This window comes from Anneissia japonica, unplaced genomic scaffold, assembly GCF_011630105.1.
Source record: "Anneissia japonica isolate Jap-2015-1 unplaced genomic scaffold, ASM1163010v1 scaffold287782_len627234_cov183, whole genome shotgun sequence".
Taxonomy (NCBI): Eukaryota; Metazoa; Echinodermata; class Crinoidea; order Comatulida; family Comatulidae; genus Anneissia; species Anneissia japonica.
This window is the reverse complement of record NW_022695201.1, coordinates 294,724-310,772: the sequence shown is the minus strand read 5'-3', so window position 1 is coordinate 310,772 and position 16,049 is coordinate 294,724. Positions and strand designations below refer to the sequence as shown.

Here is a 16,049-nt window from a genome sequence, read left to right as displayed (position 1 = left end):
GACTTCAAAACCAAAGACAAAAACAAAACCAAAATAAACCCCTCCCCCAAAAAAGGCATAAATAAGTATAATGATATAAATAGGAGATTATCTTACCCATATAGATCTGTTATTATTTTTACTTCGTTTTTAAAATGTCACTTTTTCATTTCTTATAGGAAGGAAATACCGTCGCACGCAATGAGTGCGAAATTTGCGAATGTGTGTATGATGATGCTGTTGAACGACTTGTTGCCCAGTGCAGCAAGCAGTGTGACTTAACAAAAGCAGACTGCTCTGAGGTTAGTCTTATTTAGTATTGGAGAGTTTATTTAAACTGTGCACTGTTGCTGCACATTCTCATAGCTATGAAACTATTTCAATAATGGTTTATTTGGTTATATTGTTATTAATAGTGGTGATAAATTGCTTGTTACAACAATAAATGTTTTTTTTTTATGGATTTTTATTCATAGTACAAGATTAAATATAGAAAAATAAAGAAATCACATGGGCTAGGGCTGATTATTATTATTATTTTTATTATTTATATTATTATTATTATTAATATTATTATTATTATTATTATTATTATCTTTATTATTAAACAGACAAGTGTCAACTAATGATAGATTCAAACATGGACAAAATAAAAACAAGCAATAAAAAATTAAGATAATGTAGTATTAAAACGAAATGTATAAAGGAAGCTGTGGTTGTTGAGTGAACAAGCCTCCATATTAGTTTATTTTGACAACATTTTTATCGCTAACTAATATTGAAACAGTTAGGAAATTGGCAATACATGTGGCCTATGTATAGATGAGAAAATGAATAGTCATTGCCACACAATTTCAATTGACTTTAGTGTTTGATATTTTCATATACTGTATTTAGAAAACTGTTTTAAATTGGCAGTAAATATGAATCTCTTGATACTCTCAAATTTTTGTTTCTGTTTACAGATAGGTACTTTAATCTGTTTTTACTTGGTAAATGTTAATTTATTCTGCCTAACAGGAAGGAATGGTTTTGTATAATCCTGAAGGAGAATGTTGTAGATGTGTGAAGGAACAAGCAACAGAACCACCATTTTTTACAGGTACTATTGATTATTAACATTAAATTAAAAAAATTAATAATTACCTTAATTAGAACTCAGCTTATCTAAGTTAGCTAAACTGGTGGTAGTCACTGTATGTACGCTGAACCTTAGAGATCCTGTGGAGTGTTTTGGGTCAATTTTTAATGCTTTTCAACCGGATGGCTGTAATACAAGTTACTATGGCGCACCGTTTTTTTTTTTTTTTGGTTTGTTTAAGCAGTTGATCTTATGTGCAATATGGCATATATGTGCACGTTATATAATGCAATACAATATAGGTATAGGTAATAGGTATTGTCTCTTGGAGTACTGCCCAATACACCACCAGGAGGACACACAAGACAAGTTTTAGAGTTATTAGTATAATCCTTGGTGTGTTTTGTGCCAAGAATAACCTTATTCTAATCATATCCTTACTTTAATCCTATCCTATCTTTCAATATATTTTCAAATAAAAAAGTATGAAGTAAACAAGTTTATATTTTTTGTGAATCATTTAACTATATGTCGGTATTGAGAACTCTCCTCCTGATGATCTTGAATCATAATACTTGTCTATTACTATATTATGTGTATATTACAGGTTCTGAAACAACAACATCAAAAACAGCTTCGACTACTGCTAATGTTCCACAAACAACCAAGTATTTTCGTGAGTATGCTCAGATATATTCAGTTATCTTCGACTGTTTAATAGTACTCATAGTTTATATGGGTGCAGTGGTAAGGAATTGAGAAGTATTGGAATGTGTATTAATAAAGATAATTATTTTCCGTACTAAAGCTTGTCATCACATGATAATAAAGGGCCTATCATCATTACGCAGTAATTTAATTAAAAAAAACTTTTTGCTTTCTATAGCTCCCATGTGTGTACGTAACAACCAGACATACACTGAAGGAGAATCTTACACTGCTTCTTGTCAACAGTGCACTTGTGTGGAGATAGGCAAAAACAATTATGCTTGGTCATGTAAGGCGCTCCTAGGCTGTTCTAACGAGCCATGTGTGGTGAGTAAAGCAAACAATCCTATATTACACCGTACCTTCATTTTATTAATATACCATACAGAATACTTAATCACTCGAAAACACCAGAAAGACATATTCCTTTAAAGTGTCGCTTTTCAGGACAAAATTTTCCCAAGTTATTGCATGATGTAAAATTTATTGATAACTCAATATCTATGTAGTTCGGTGTCTAGTCTATTTATTGAATGCTTACCTGGATGAATTAACTAATTGTCTGTGTTTCTGAAAATAAACACCCCTTCAAACAAAATAGAACATTCCTAACCATTACACAACGTTCAAACCGTCTTTCTAGCAATATATTTCCTATATCTCATTTATATACTGCGAAATCACAACTGATTTGTAGATTTTAAGCAAAAAATTGCTGAATGTGATTAATTTATTTATCTTTTATTTTGTAGGAGGGAACTGAAAAGGAAATTGAGGGCAATTGCAAAACATGTAGATGTAATCCAGTAACAAGGATGTATGATGTTGAATGCGTGGACAATTGTAACCTTCAATGCAGAGAGGTATCGGAACACTTACATGAATTATCACAGTCTATTTATTAAGATATGAGGTTAATGATGTGCTTTTTCTGTCAATGTATCCATAATTTGAAAAACAAAACATGCCGGTTCTAGGTTGACATATTAAAACACACATTACTGAGTGCAAATGCAGTTAAAAGGAATCAGTTACTTTTCAGAATTATAAACATATAATTAATTTACAAAGTAATATTTTGAAGAAGATACATATTAATATCCATTTATATATTTCTCTAATTTATCTTATATATTTATTAAGAAAAGATAATATATATGTTGTTGTTACTGTTACATTAACTTAATTATACACCAAAGTGAACTAGTAACAGGAGAGAACATTTGTTGCTATTGCAGTAAGTACACAGTATCTCCATTTTATCATTGTTTATTATGATATGTAACATGTGTCGTATATTAATTTACTTTTTTGGAGTGTTATTTCGGTACCATCATCGACTTAATTTTAAAGAGGCTTGAACTTATGATAAACTATTGAAGAATCAGCCAGAACCACAAAAACACGTTTTGAATAATCGTCCAGTTTTACGATTAATCGTAATGAAAACTATAGCCATCATTACGGAACGATAGTTTTTGAGAATATATTAAACAGGCTATAATCTTTTATATTATTTTCAGAGCCCAAGTATCTGATTTGTATTACAACAGAGAGTCCTACATCAACACCACCCCCGACGACAAAAAGTATGTATTCAGATTCAGTGCATTTAATGTGAGGGGAATTTAATGTCCCTTGATACAATAGATGTGTATTATCTAAAACGTAATCAAACATTACATTTAAAGTTAAATAATGATTAATTGAGTTATATGAAAGATGAATGTGTCTCTGGTGGGATCCGAACCAACTTCTAGTTGTCGGGCGGGTGTCATACCCATTAGCCATGCAGAACTATGGTATATGTGCATATCTAATTCCCGGGCTCTTTCTCTTATACAGCTGACTGAGACGATCACACACAGTGGAGCTGTGGTTGAGCTAGAAAAGCTTATAAGTCGCAGTTGGGAAACTATATTAAAAAATATTCAAATCAAGTTTGCTGCTTAGCAAATGTAATAATAGCAGTGCTCGAATAGGAATATGTTGTATTAATCGTATGAAGCATAGCTCATTAAAGAAAAGTTCTCTTATTTCAGCTGTATGAATAAAAGTGTTCCTGGCAGAATTTCTTAATTAATCTGTGCAAAAATTGCTTAGTATTGTGTTTTTAATATGCCTCTGGCTTGTATGTAGATTTAGTCTGTGAGAAATTGTTTATTATCTGAAATTTAGTTTTATTGTAAAATTGGCAGTAGATATAAATCGCCTAATACTCTCAAATTCTTGTTTCTTAACAGATAGATATTTTAATCTGTTGATGTATGTATTCTAATTTTCTACAGCATCATCCGTAACAACAACTGTAACAACAACAACTATGACCCCAACTTACACCACAACAGTGACAGAAACTACTTTAGTAACAACAGAAGGTATGCACAATAGTAGATCCTGTAGAATGTAGAGGAAACGATACTTGAAGTATATTTATCAGCCTGTGTGCTTTTGTGTGTGTACAAAAAAAATACAATTTTTTTGATGTGAGACATCTATATAGGCCTACTCAGCAGTTATACCAAGGATAATTATAATTGATCTGCAAATTATACGACCAACAGGATACTATGGCATGGGTTAGGGTGGTCAGCATGTAGGCCGTAGACAGGGAATCAGAGAGTGTTTTGCATCGTGTATGATTGAAATAGGTTCTAGAAAAACTACCCAACGTGGTTCTATCTAAAATCGATATGTGTACTGTATAAGAAAACAAATAGAAAGATATTATATTGACTCGTAAAGGAAAGGTAATAATGAATAAATTGATGGCTCACTTTCATTATTGATATTTACTTCTGTTTGTTCTTTCAACATAGTTCCATGTTTGGAGCCATTGATCTCTGATAACATCAAGTATCCTTCAACTATTGAGTATTCATCATTGTCAGCTGGACTTACACCCACTCTTGATATAAGTGAAAATCAATGGAGTACTGAGTTGTCCGAAAACCAGTACGTTCGCGTAAGTAAAGGAACTTATAAGACAATGTTTTTTTTTTTACATCAGAGGATAATGATGATTCATCAAGCCCAATTGGAATCATTAAATTTCCTATCCAAGTTTGTGTATAAATCTTAAAGAATGATTTGTTTTTTGTTGTGAGAATACATTATTTTGATACAATTGGGTTTAGGCTTATGCCTTTCAATCTCAGCTAAAAATGATTTAAGCGTATCAACCCATCTTAGTATTTATACTTTAAACTCTTCTTATACTATTGACCCATGCATTAAAAACCAAATTTTTAGGGCAGCAGTTAAGTTTACGTTTTGAGTCTATAATGCTCACATGAATGTAATTCAAAGCTATGTCTCTGTGAAAGAAGATAAGACGAACATTTAAATAATTTATTTTTTCATCTTCAAATTATGAAGAATTTAAGCAAAAACATTGATATAAGATGTAATTAAGACAATATAATCTTCTTAGCAACTGTGACAAATATGGCATTTGTAACCATTGCGACCACTAAAAACAAGATACTTCTGTGCGAATAAACTTTGAAAAGGCGATTGTTTTGCCATGATGATTTTCTCTATCTAACAAAAGAAATAGGCAATTCTAATTTCCTCTATACTGTAACCAGATAAAAATTGCAATTATTTAATCTAAAATCATGCCTCCTACTCTTCCTAGATCACATTCGAGGATCCTGTCTATGTCACCGGTGTTCGAGTTTTTGGAGAAGGAAATATTGTCAGAAGATATAGGATGCTCTATGGCATGTCAGTGGATAATCTAGAATATGTGATGGATACAGAATCACTCTCTAGTTATGGAATTCCAGCATCAAAGAAGGTGCAGTGATATATTAAACTATTATTGAGAAAGAGCACAATGCAAACTAAATTTCCTCACTAAGAACATCACAAAAGAAATTAACGCCAACCAAAACATGACAGCGAGCAAAAATCAGCCAGTTTGGCTCTCCAGAACACATCCTTAATTGACTTTGTGCTTACAAAAAAACAGAAGAGAACCAAAAATTGACCAATATTTGCTGAAATACTAAATGCAAAATATTGTAAATACTATAGTGATGAATATATGATTTTGCATTTAATTTTAGGTATTTGAAGTACCAAGCTCTGAAGCAATTTTACAGTTAGGCAGCTACAATATTGAAGCTAGAGTAGTGGTCATTGAGCCAGTGTACTTGGGTGTTAGACTTCAGATGAAACTTGAGCTGTACGGTTGTCCATCTAGTACGTCAAACTACCATTTTATCAACTAATACAGTGATCGATCGATCAATCCATCTTTTAATTGATCGATCGACTAACCGACCGACCGATTGATTGATTCATTGGCTGACTGACCCACCATAGCAACAAGTGTATCCCATTGACAGTATTCTACGTTAAATTTCTTATTTAAAAACAACCAAAGACACTCTAAATACACAATTATATTTTAAATAGAAAATGAAATTGAATCCATGCTATAACAAGTTTGGTTAATTATGTTAGTTATCAGTAATTCTATCATAATTGTTATCGATAAATATTTGTTTAGGCATTGTATATACAACACCAGAACCACCAACTACGACAGAACCAACAACAGTTGAAATTACTACAGAGCTACCTACTACAATGGAACCAACTACTCTAGGTAAGTGCCATGGGATACGGTATATCTTGTACATTATGACTCCCAAGGGTCCAGCCCAAAATTTCTGAATTAATCTATTATTATTATTATTATTAGTATTATTATTATTATTATTATTGTGATTGTTATTATTAATATTATTGTTATTATTATTATAATCATTGTTATTATTATCATTGTTATTATTATTGTTATTACCACCACCACTAAGGCATATTGACATCCAACCCTTTATAAAAGAAATCAAGATAACTTAAAAGAAATCTCTATCACTCCGCTGTGATAGTCTGTCCATACTTCAAGTTTAATGTAACAAATATGCGATTGGCCTACATGGGAATGATGATGTTATATTAAATCCATATATTGGCAAATCATTATGTATGTGTCCACATAGAACTTAACATACAGATATTTACTGTGAGTACAAAGACAATACAGGAGAGAACTTAACATGAGATTTTAATTTCTAGTTTGTCCAGACTGTCGTTGTCAAGAAGACTGCTACCACGAATTTTTCTGTCCAGAGGTAGCAGGTCTACCCGAAAAATGTAGTCGTTGCGAATGTCCAGAAGGAACTTCACGTTTGAACAACGGCATGTGTCTTGTTCCAGCCGAACACTGCTCTTGTTTAAATGAGGCAACCAACGAGTACATGCAAGTAAGAACATTTAGTACTTTCATAGGGTTTATAGGCCTACTATTAATACACAAATGTATACTATTTTGCTTTTTATTCTAAAAAACAATATTTGTTTTAAAATCTAAACTTATTATTGGATAATTACATATTTCTTGATATAATTATATTTCAAATAATTATATTTTAAATAATTTTGAGTGCAACAAGAGGCATCACTACTCCAAACTTCTATTTTCATTGTTTGCACCTGTTAGGCTGGTGATACATGGTTAGAAGGCGAGTGCTTTTCATGTGTTTGTTCAGAGGAACACGAGAAACATTGCGAAAATACCTGCTGTAAGTGAATTTTACATTTTACTATATTAGATAGGCTTAAATGTATTAAAAAATCCAGTATTAATTGAGGGTGATGATTTGGTATGCCATGTTGGCTTTAGCTGATCAAGATTTGTGTAGTCAGTGTAATTTGTGTCTACTGTATATTAATATATTTATTTATTTATTGTCATAGTAAACAAATTATGTGATACTTAGAATTAATGTATATGTATCCAAATTATTATTTAAAAAAAAATTAGAAGTATGATTATTTTTGTGGCCTCAAAAATGTTGCTGTTTAACAAATTGCAGATACTACTGTTGTAACAACTATCAAACCAACAACTAAAAGAGTTACAACAATGTTTCCAACAACTGAACTACCAACAACTTTTCAACCAACAACCATGAAACAATCAACTACAACGCCTTGTATTGAGGTATTAAACGCATCCAATGTAACTAAATGAAAACGGGAGTAAGATAATTAAAGAACTTGTCAAATGTTTTAAAGCAAAATAGTACATGCCTGTAAAAAATGACACCGCTATTGTGTATTGAGAGACATGATGATGATGATGATGATGATGATGATGATGATGTGATAAGGCTGGTGGAATGAGGATGGTGATTAGGGCAAATATTGTGGTTATTAAAATGAATACTATATTGGTGCTGATTAAATGGAATGGTGATTATTGCTCTGGTGATAGTGGTGATGATGATTTATGATAATGATTACGATATTGATGATGATAGAGAAAGATATATATATCAATATATCAATATATATATATATATAATATATATATATATATATATATAGATATATATATAATCTTTTTGCTAGGAATTTTATTTTCTTATACAGTTTATATGTGAAATCATATTCCTATTTGATTAATATTGTAGGGATCTGTAACCGTGCAAGATGATTGTAATTCCTGTGCATGTATCAATGGTGAAATATTATGTGGTATGGCCTGCAACAAAGATCCAAAAAGTTGTCCTGAGGTATCATTGACAAATTGTTTTCCTTGAAATGTTTGAAATTATGTTATAGAGTTTATTGTTTAAAATTTTATTGATAAAATAATTAGCATAATCATCACCAACAGCAACATTATGCCATCTTATTCCTTACAATACACAATTTGGATGAACATTTGAATATTTTACCACCATTTTTATCAATTAAGTCTGGGTTCAATGTACATTTTACAAACCTCAAGTTCTTAAAGTTAATATCACTGTTCTATAACTTTTAGGGTGAAATGTTGGTTGACCCTGGTAATGAATGTTGTCATTGCAAACCTATAACAACAAGTAAGTATTAAATTAATTATGATTATCATTATATATCAATATCATTTATTATTCACATTTTAATTATAATCACGACTATTATCATTCTCGTTATTACCTCTGCAAGGAGATTATATTTTTACCGGATTTTCTTTTATGTTTGTGGATGTGTGTTTGTATGTTGTTCAGAAACCTCCTGCCTACAGTTTTAGGTCTATATGCGTCAGATTTTTACATATAATTTCTAATATTGAAGGCAGTTTCTTTTATATTTTGATTACAATCCAGAGTGGGATGTGGAATTCATTTGAAGAAAAAAAAACACGCTAGATATCTCAAAACTGATCTGTATAAAATTTGTGGAAGTGTTAATTTTTTTTTTTTTTTGGGGGGGGGGGGTGTCATTTAAAATGCTAACGCCCCAGACATAAATATCTCAAAAACTGATCAATAGATCTGAATGAAACTTTCTAAAATATTTTATCTTCTTCCAAAGAAGAAATAATTCAATTTTGGTGACGATCCATTTAAACATTCAGGAAGAGCTAATCAAGTTACAAGGAAGAAATGATAAACTTTTGATGACGATCCAGATTTTGGTGTGGATTTGGGGGTCATTTTAAATGTTGAAGTCCTTAAATATCTCAAACAGTTTTTGGAATGGTTTGTAATGGTTCAAGGAAGTAATCATTAAATTTTGGTGACGGTCCGTAGTAGGGTGTGGATGAACATCATTTAAACGCAACTTTCCAGTCCTAGATGTCTTGAAATCTGGTCAAAGGATCTTAATTAAACTTTATTGAATAGTTTGTTATGTTGTACTGATTCAAATATACTACCTGAAACATTCATAAACCACTGAGTTAATAAATTGTTTTCTTTTATTTTTATTTTAGCTGCATTTCCTACCACAGAAACAGGTTAGTCATATATTATGGATACACACATTATATATACAACATTTAGGTTGAATTAATTACTAAATCATATTTGTTATTGATAGTATATAGAGTACAATCAACTGTATATTGATATTTGGTACACTAGTAAATGTACATTGTGTATAAAACAGTGGTACAGAACTGAATGTTTCTGTTTTTAATTATGGAAATATAAATACTCTATTGAAGCAGTATTATTTTATCATTATTGTCATTATTATTATCTTGCCATTATTGTTATTATTATTATTATTATTATTATTATTATTATTATTATTATTATTTCACTATTATTATTATTGTTATTAAATGTATTTTGTGATCTATTCTTTAATTCTGTTATATACATTAAATATATATTTACCACTGTGAAACATAACTTAAGATATAATTGTGTTAACCATCTACATTATAATAATATCATAATCATAAACGATTGACTTGGTCGTGTAGTTTGCTGTCCAGACTTCACTATTGGAGAGCCTAGCTGCTGTAAGAACATGGAAGAATGTAGCATTGATCCTGTATACAGCTGTGGTGTCGGATGTGTATGTGATAGTCCTTTGGTGTTCAATGGAACAAATTGTGTCTTCCCAATGGATTGCCTTTGTCTGGATGAGAGAGGCATTTACCATCAGGTTAGAGATTATTTAGTTATCCTCAACGGCGGCGGAACCTTTTTGAAAGTGAAGGTGGGGGGGGGGGGTGCCATTTCAGAAGGTCCAGTATGCGAGCGAAGTGAGCATCTAGGCTGGGGGTCAGGGGTTGCCAAGGGCCCCAGTGGGGGTCCAGGGGCGAATGGCTCCCTGGCCCGCTTTCGCCGCCGTTGGTTATCCTCGGTCCTGATATCATCACTTATAAGGTTACGTTAATTTTATACCAAGAGCATTTTGTAATAGACCATTCTGCTAAGCCACGCACCTGTGTTTGTATATCAAATAAAATCAAACCAACATATATTATATTATATAACGATTAAATAGTAATTACTAAAAAACATTTAAGGTATTTATGTATATACAATGTTTTAGTAAATATAAATTAAATGGAAAGAGGCATGTGCCCTGTAAGTAAAATTAATGGGAAACAAAATCCAATTAAAACTTGTGATGGGCTAAGGTCTCACAAAACGACGGCGAAAAACGTGCTTGAACACTTGTGATAGTGAGACGTGCGCATGTTTATGGCTCTGTTCTGATTAGTCAATTGTTTAATTATACTTCTCCATGGTTTGATTGACACTCCAGAATGGTTCGTTGTAACGCTCAAAAAAGTATTATGCCTTGTATTTTCAAACTCGATTGTATGGCGATATTGTACATAATATTATATTAAGTTTGTATGCACTTTATATGGAGGCAACATGCCAATAAATGTATATGCCACAGAAATATTTAAGGCCCACATAGTGCTACCCAATGAAGCTACATTTATTACTCACTGTGTTTGCTACACAGGTATGTCATAGCGAATTACAATTCTGTATGTATAATTTCAAGAACCTGAAATAAATTGTAGGCTTATGTAAAATCGTTACCTATTTCTATATTTAAACAGCCATTGGACACTTGGGAGGATCCTGACGACCATTGTTCAACATGTAGATGCTTCAACGATGAGATAAACTGTGAGAGAAGACCTTGTTCGCAGGAGCCTAATTGTCATGAGGTACATTATAATAAGCACACAATTATTTTTATAAACATTTTAAAATTTGTGAAAAGTCGTAATATGGCTGTACAAATTAAAGGCGGGAACATATGTGAATCTATGTTCTAGATTTGTATTAAGCATTTTAATTGAAAATAATGTGCTCCAAAACGGCGGCTTTTTTCTTGTGCTGTATGTTATTTTACAACAATAAAATCATTTAATGGTTAGCTTAAAACTAAATTATCTTTCAGAGTGCACAATATTATCCAGATGGAGCCTGTTGTCCAGAATGTAGAGGTATGCCCTTGCTGAATGTTGCCCTGTTGACTGTTGGCATAGTTACTATAATTTTCTCTAGCTAATTAATATTGCCTAAGCTACTGAATATTACCTTAATTGCGCCTACTATTTGTGGTATTTTTATGATTAGGTGAATAATACACATTTTTCTAAACACACAGTAACCACGCCATTGCCAACTACCACAACAGAAATACCAACTACTACGACGGAAATGCCAACAACAACAACCGAGATACCAACTACTACAACTATGATGCCTACCACCACAACTGAGGTGCCAACAACAACTACTATGACAACCGTTGAACCAGGTAATTTTATGTGACGTTTTAAAATGACGGCACATTAAGTTGTAGTAGTAAGAAACCACATACTTAAAATTTAATCTAGAATACATAATGATTGCTCAGCACTTTAAACATCTTGATACACATTTCCGATGTACAGACCAACCCCACAAAACATTTAGGCCTAAAAACAGAATACGCATATTGTTTCTTTAGTTAACAATTATAAATACAACAACTTATTTGTATATTTCAGAATGTGTGGATCAGATTCGTAACCTGCAAGAAAACCTGGAGAACATGCGTATGACTGATACTGGAGAAGACTCAGAAGGTTTAACAAAGGCTGGTAGCTGGAACCCAACAAGCAATGCATACTTGGAAGTCACCTACTCCCTTAAGGTTATTCTTACTGGTGTAGAAATCACTAGTAACGAGGCTGCAACTGTTAGCTTTACTGTAACATTGTCGACAGTGTCTGACCCACAAGGTTATCAAATTACCGATGACAATGGAACTCCAATGGTAAATGCATATTATATCTTAACGAGTGAAGTGACTTATTAATATTCATTTTGTATTATAAAGTGCTACAGTACAAGCATAATGTTTAAGAGACAGATATTATATAGGCCTATCAAAAGGTATTCTTTTCTTTAAGTATTAATTGAAACTACTATATACTGCATTATATTGTGTAATAATTGCTCGTAGGGTAAATGTGTACTATTAAATTTTTTGAAAAAAAATTGTGTCTTTAATTATTTTTGCAGGAGTTTGTGAAAGAACTGAGCGGAAACAGTGCCACTGATAGAGTGTTGTTTTCTGAATTTGGCATTTCAGATGTATCTTCAGTTGTGATATCTTTCACTGATGTTTCCTCGCCATCTCTTTTATTAGCTATTGAATTTGTTGGGTGTATAGAGACAGGTATGTTTTATACTTAGATCTATATGTTGCCATGTACCAAGCTTAGTATTAAGTTATTGCTAAAGATAAGAATTCTTCGTTTTATTTTCTAGCCACTGTTGCTACACAAAAGCTATAAACTAATTGAAAACGAGCCTTGTTTTTTTTAAATCACGAACACATCTAGGAAACTCGATCAACTAAGACATACAGTGCAGTATTCACATTAAAGGAAACTTGTCACTCTTTAAATCATGTCTTAAAAGTTGATATGTATTATAACATCAGACCTTTTTGAGTAGTAAAGATCAAAAGAATGCTTTTATTTAAAGCTTACATTAGGTCATTAAGTACATTAAGTAGTTAGTATGATTGAAAATTAGTTAATTAAAAAAAATCATCAATCACTTTCGTTTTTAGTGTATACAACACCTTATAAACCAACAACATCAGAACCATCTACAACAGAGTTGCCAACAACTACGGAATTACCAACAACTACAGAGCTTCCAACGACCACAGTGGTTCCAACCACTACGACGCTGCCAACTACCACAGAACTTCCTACTACAATACAGCCTACAACAACACCAATGCCCACTACACCACCATGTAAGTATATTAAAACATTTAATTTATTCAATTCCTATTTAATCTGTCATTTTAAAAAAATAGATTTCTTTTTGAAGGTTCAACTAAATTGAAATAACCTGATGTATTTTCTAGTTGAGTTGATATTAATCAATAATAATGTAATTCACTTAATAATAACATTTATAATATCATTATAATAGTATGTCTAATATATATTTTTATAATAATTTCAACGACGATGGTAGTTTTTCAACCGAGTTCTTATATAGTTCCATGATTTAAAGCTTATGTCGTAATATTAATGATAATACATAATAAAAGAAATATACTGATATAATATAATGATAATAATAATAATAATAAATATTAAATTATAATAATATTACATTTTATAGGTAAGCACAACAAAATTCCATCTGACTGTTACTGTACTTCGACATGCGATGATATTGCTGAAGGAATCACTCAGTGCATAACTACCGAATGCGTCCCTGGATGCAATTGTCCTGAAGGGATGGTAGAAGAAAGTGGTGTTTGCATCACCAGAGAGGAGTGCCCATGTTATGATAGAGAAACGGATCAAGTATACCCTGTAAGTTAGTATACTTGTTTATTTAACTTTTTAAATCATTCTTGCCCTTATTCCTTCGAATAAGTAGGCCTATAATACTTTTGTCTAGTTTTTCGTTCACTTGTTCTAAGTAACTTTATGTCGGTGGTCTTAGGTTCAAATTCTTATGAGGACACTATATTTTAAACAATATATTTAACATAATAACAGATTACAAATGATTTTAATTACATTAACCTATATTTAATGTATATGTTTTGTATTGGAGTGGCACGCCCCATGTTGACAGAGGTCGTATGACATCATTTGACACTCCATAAAGTACATTTTTTTCCCTTTAAGTCACTTACCTTATTATTATCTCATCGATTGCTTTCCTGCTATAACATCTAACATTTATTTTGTTTAATAGTACGGTGAAACATGGAAAAAGGCCTGTGAAACATGTGTATGCAATGCAGAAGGAATTCAATGTCAAATAGATCGTTGCCACATCCGAGAATGCCCTGAGGTGAGTTCTTGTTCCTCAGTGCCTTTAAAGAACGTAATAAACCATACATAAATGAATTAATAAATATATATTAGTTGGTTGGTTTTTTTTAAATATATAATTGTAGCCTATCCATTTGTTAGTAAGATTTATTTTTATTTCAACTTAAAATGATTGCATAAAAACATATTCTTAATAAACTTGTATGTGAATTTTAGGGTCATGTTAAGGTTGATAATCGTAACGAATGCTGTTATTGCGAACCGGTGTCAACTACGTTGCTACCAACAACTATCATGCGTAAGTTAATTGCCAAAAAAAATTAAATCCTTATATTATTGAAAATAAACATTGTCTGATTATGTCAGAGACTTGGATTTGAAAGAAAGGGAATTAAGTGCTCTGAAATATAATCCTGCAACACACATTGCGTACATATTTTAAGCATACCTGAACCTTGTAGTAGACAAAAAGAATTGAGGATAGGCAAGTACTAAGGTCGAATGTGATAACCAAACCAATTAGGCATATTTTATGTAAGTAATATGCATTATATACACTGTTGTTATTAATCAATATGCTTATATATAAGGAAACAGTGCTCAAATCAATTGAAAATTATATATTATTAAAATCATATTATTCAACCACTGTTTTTATTAGTAGTATATATAAATTTATTTATTTATATAAGGATACATGTCAAGATATATTTATTGACTTCCTCTTCCGCCAAATGGTAATGGTATAATCATATAGACATTACTAATTTACATATAGGCCTATTTAAATAGGCATATTATGTACCAACAATTGAAGAAACATTGGTAATGAAAGTTTTGGCTCACCCCGTGTCCTACTGTTCACTTTATTAGCAAATGTTTGGTAAACTGTTAGCAAATAATTAATTATAATTATATATCACGTTTGACTTTTGTAAAACGTTTGGTAGGGGTTTAAAAATATTCCGAAAAAAAATTAATAATTTGATAAATCATTCAAAGGGCTATTAACAAGACAAGCTATAAACTCGATAGTAGACTAATACGTATTACACACCCTACACAGGTCAGCAATACTCTTTAACTCTGCAATGAGTGTTAACGTTATTCCACAATTTGGCATTTTGTTCATATTAAGACTAGATGCAATATACATTTTAAGGAAAGCAGGCCTACATGTGTTTCTGCTACTATTAACCTGAACAATGAGGTAAGGCATGTATTTATTTCCCTGGTAGCATGTGTACCTCCATTCGAATACCGTGAGTTCTGCGAATGTCATGAGACATGCGAATCTCTGCTATCGGGCTATGAATGTACCGAGGTCAACTGTAGAAGTGGCTGCCACTGTCCATCGGGCACCATTCGTGAAGGGGATAGATGCGTTGTACCTGCGGAATGCCCATGTATGCATGGCAACCAGAGATTACAAGTAAGCAGATTATTTTTTGAATTACATATTTATAACATGTGTAACTGGAACTATAATTGTACATGTATGTCTTATACTTTAACTCATGTCATCCTAATAATAGATTTACTATTGAGAAAAAAGTGAAAGAAAGCGTCTATTATTTGGTTTTTTTTTTAAATCTCTAATTCAAGTTTTCCAAGACTTCAGTTTACTATAAAATCACGTTTACTTGA

The 16,049-nt window shown here is 31.7% G+C and overlaps 2 protein-coding genes across 6 annotated transcripts in view; both read left to right on the top strand.

Moving 5' to 3' along the window:
* The window catches only part of LOC117101440, a 41,304-nt gene extending 38,631 nt beyond the window's left edge, over positions 1-2,673 (top strand). The window contains exons 53-57 of the mRNA XM_033241418.1: positions 159-281; positions 1,000-1,081; positions 1,668-1,736; positions 1,947-2,095; positions 2,521-2,673. Of these exons, the coding sequence (XP_033097309.1) occupies positions 159-281; positions 1,000-1,081; positions 1,668-1,736; positions 1,947-2,095; positions 2,521-2,673 (576 nt within the window). The remainder of the gene's footprint in view (positions 1-158; positions 282-999; positions 1,082-1,667; positions 1,737-1,946; positions 2,096-2,520) is intronic.
* Positions 2,674-2,974: 301 nt separating this feature from the next.
* The window catches only part of LOC117101431, a 115,352-nt gene continuing 102,277 nt past the window's right edge, over positions 2,975-16,049 (top strand). For all 5 annotated transcript variants that reach the window (XM_033241410.1, XM_033241408.1, XM_033241409.1 and 2 more), the window contains exons 1-24: positions 2,975-3,005; positions 3,292-3,357; positions 4,057-4,146; positions 4,588-4,733; positions 5,409-5,570; positions 5,842-5,977; positions 6,288-6,386; positions 6,860-7,047; positions 7,284-7,365; positions 7,660-7,787; positions 8,260-8,361; positions 8,616-8,673; positions 9,549-9,572; positions 10,047-10,231; positions 11,151-11,261; positions 11,498-11,543; positions 11,708-11,860; positions 12,093-12,361; positions 12,610-12,766; positions 13,166-13,357; positions 13,735-13,931; positions 14,323-14,421; positions 14,619-14,700; positions 15,641-15,834. In XM_033241410.1, the coding sequence (XP_033097301.1) occupies positions 4,092-4,146; positions 4,588-4,733; positions 5,409-5,570; positions 5,842-5,977; positions 6,288-6,386; positions 6,860-7,047; positions 7,284-7,365; positions 7,660-7,787; positions 8,260-8,361; positions 8,616-8,673; positions 9,549-9,572; positions 10,047-10,231; positions 11,151-11,261; positions 11,498-11,543; positions 11,708-11,860; positions 12,093-12,361; positions 12,610-12,766; positions 13,166-13,357; positions 13,735-13,931; positions 14,323-14,421; positions 14,619-14,700; positions 15,641-15,834 (2,865 nt within the window). In that variant the 5' untranslated portion in view covers positions 2,975-3,005; positions 3,292-3,357; positions 4,057-4,091. The remainder of the gene's footprint in view (positions 3,006-3,291; positions 3,358-4,056; positions 4,147-4,587; positions 4,734-5,408; positions 5,571-5,841; positions 5,978-6,287; positions 6,387-6,859; positions 7,048-7,283; positions 7,366-7,659; positions 7,788-8,259; positions 8,362-8,615; positions 8,674-9,548; positions 9,573-10,046; positions 10,232-11,150; positions 11,262-11,497; positions 11,544-11,707; positions 11,861-12,092; positions 12,362-12,609; positions 12,767-13,165; positions 13,358-13,734; positions 13,932-14,322; positions 14,422-14,618; positions 14,701-15,640; positions 15,835-16,049) is intronic.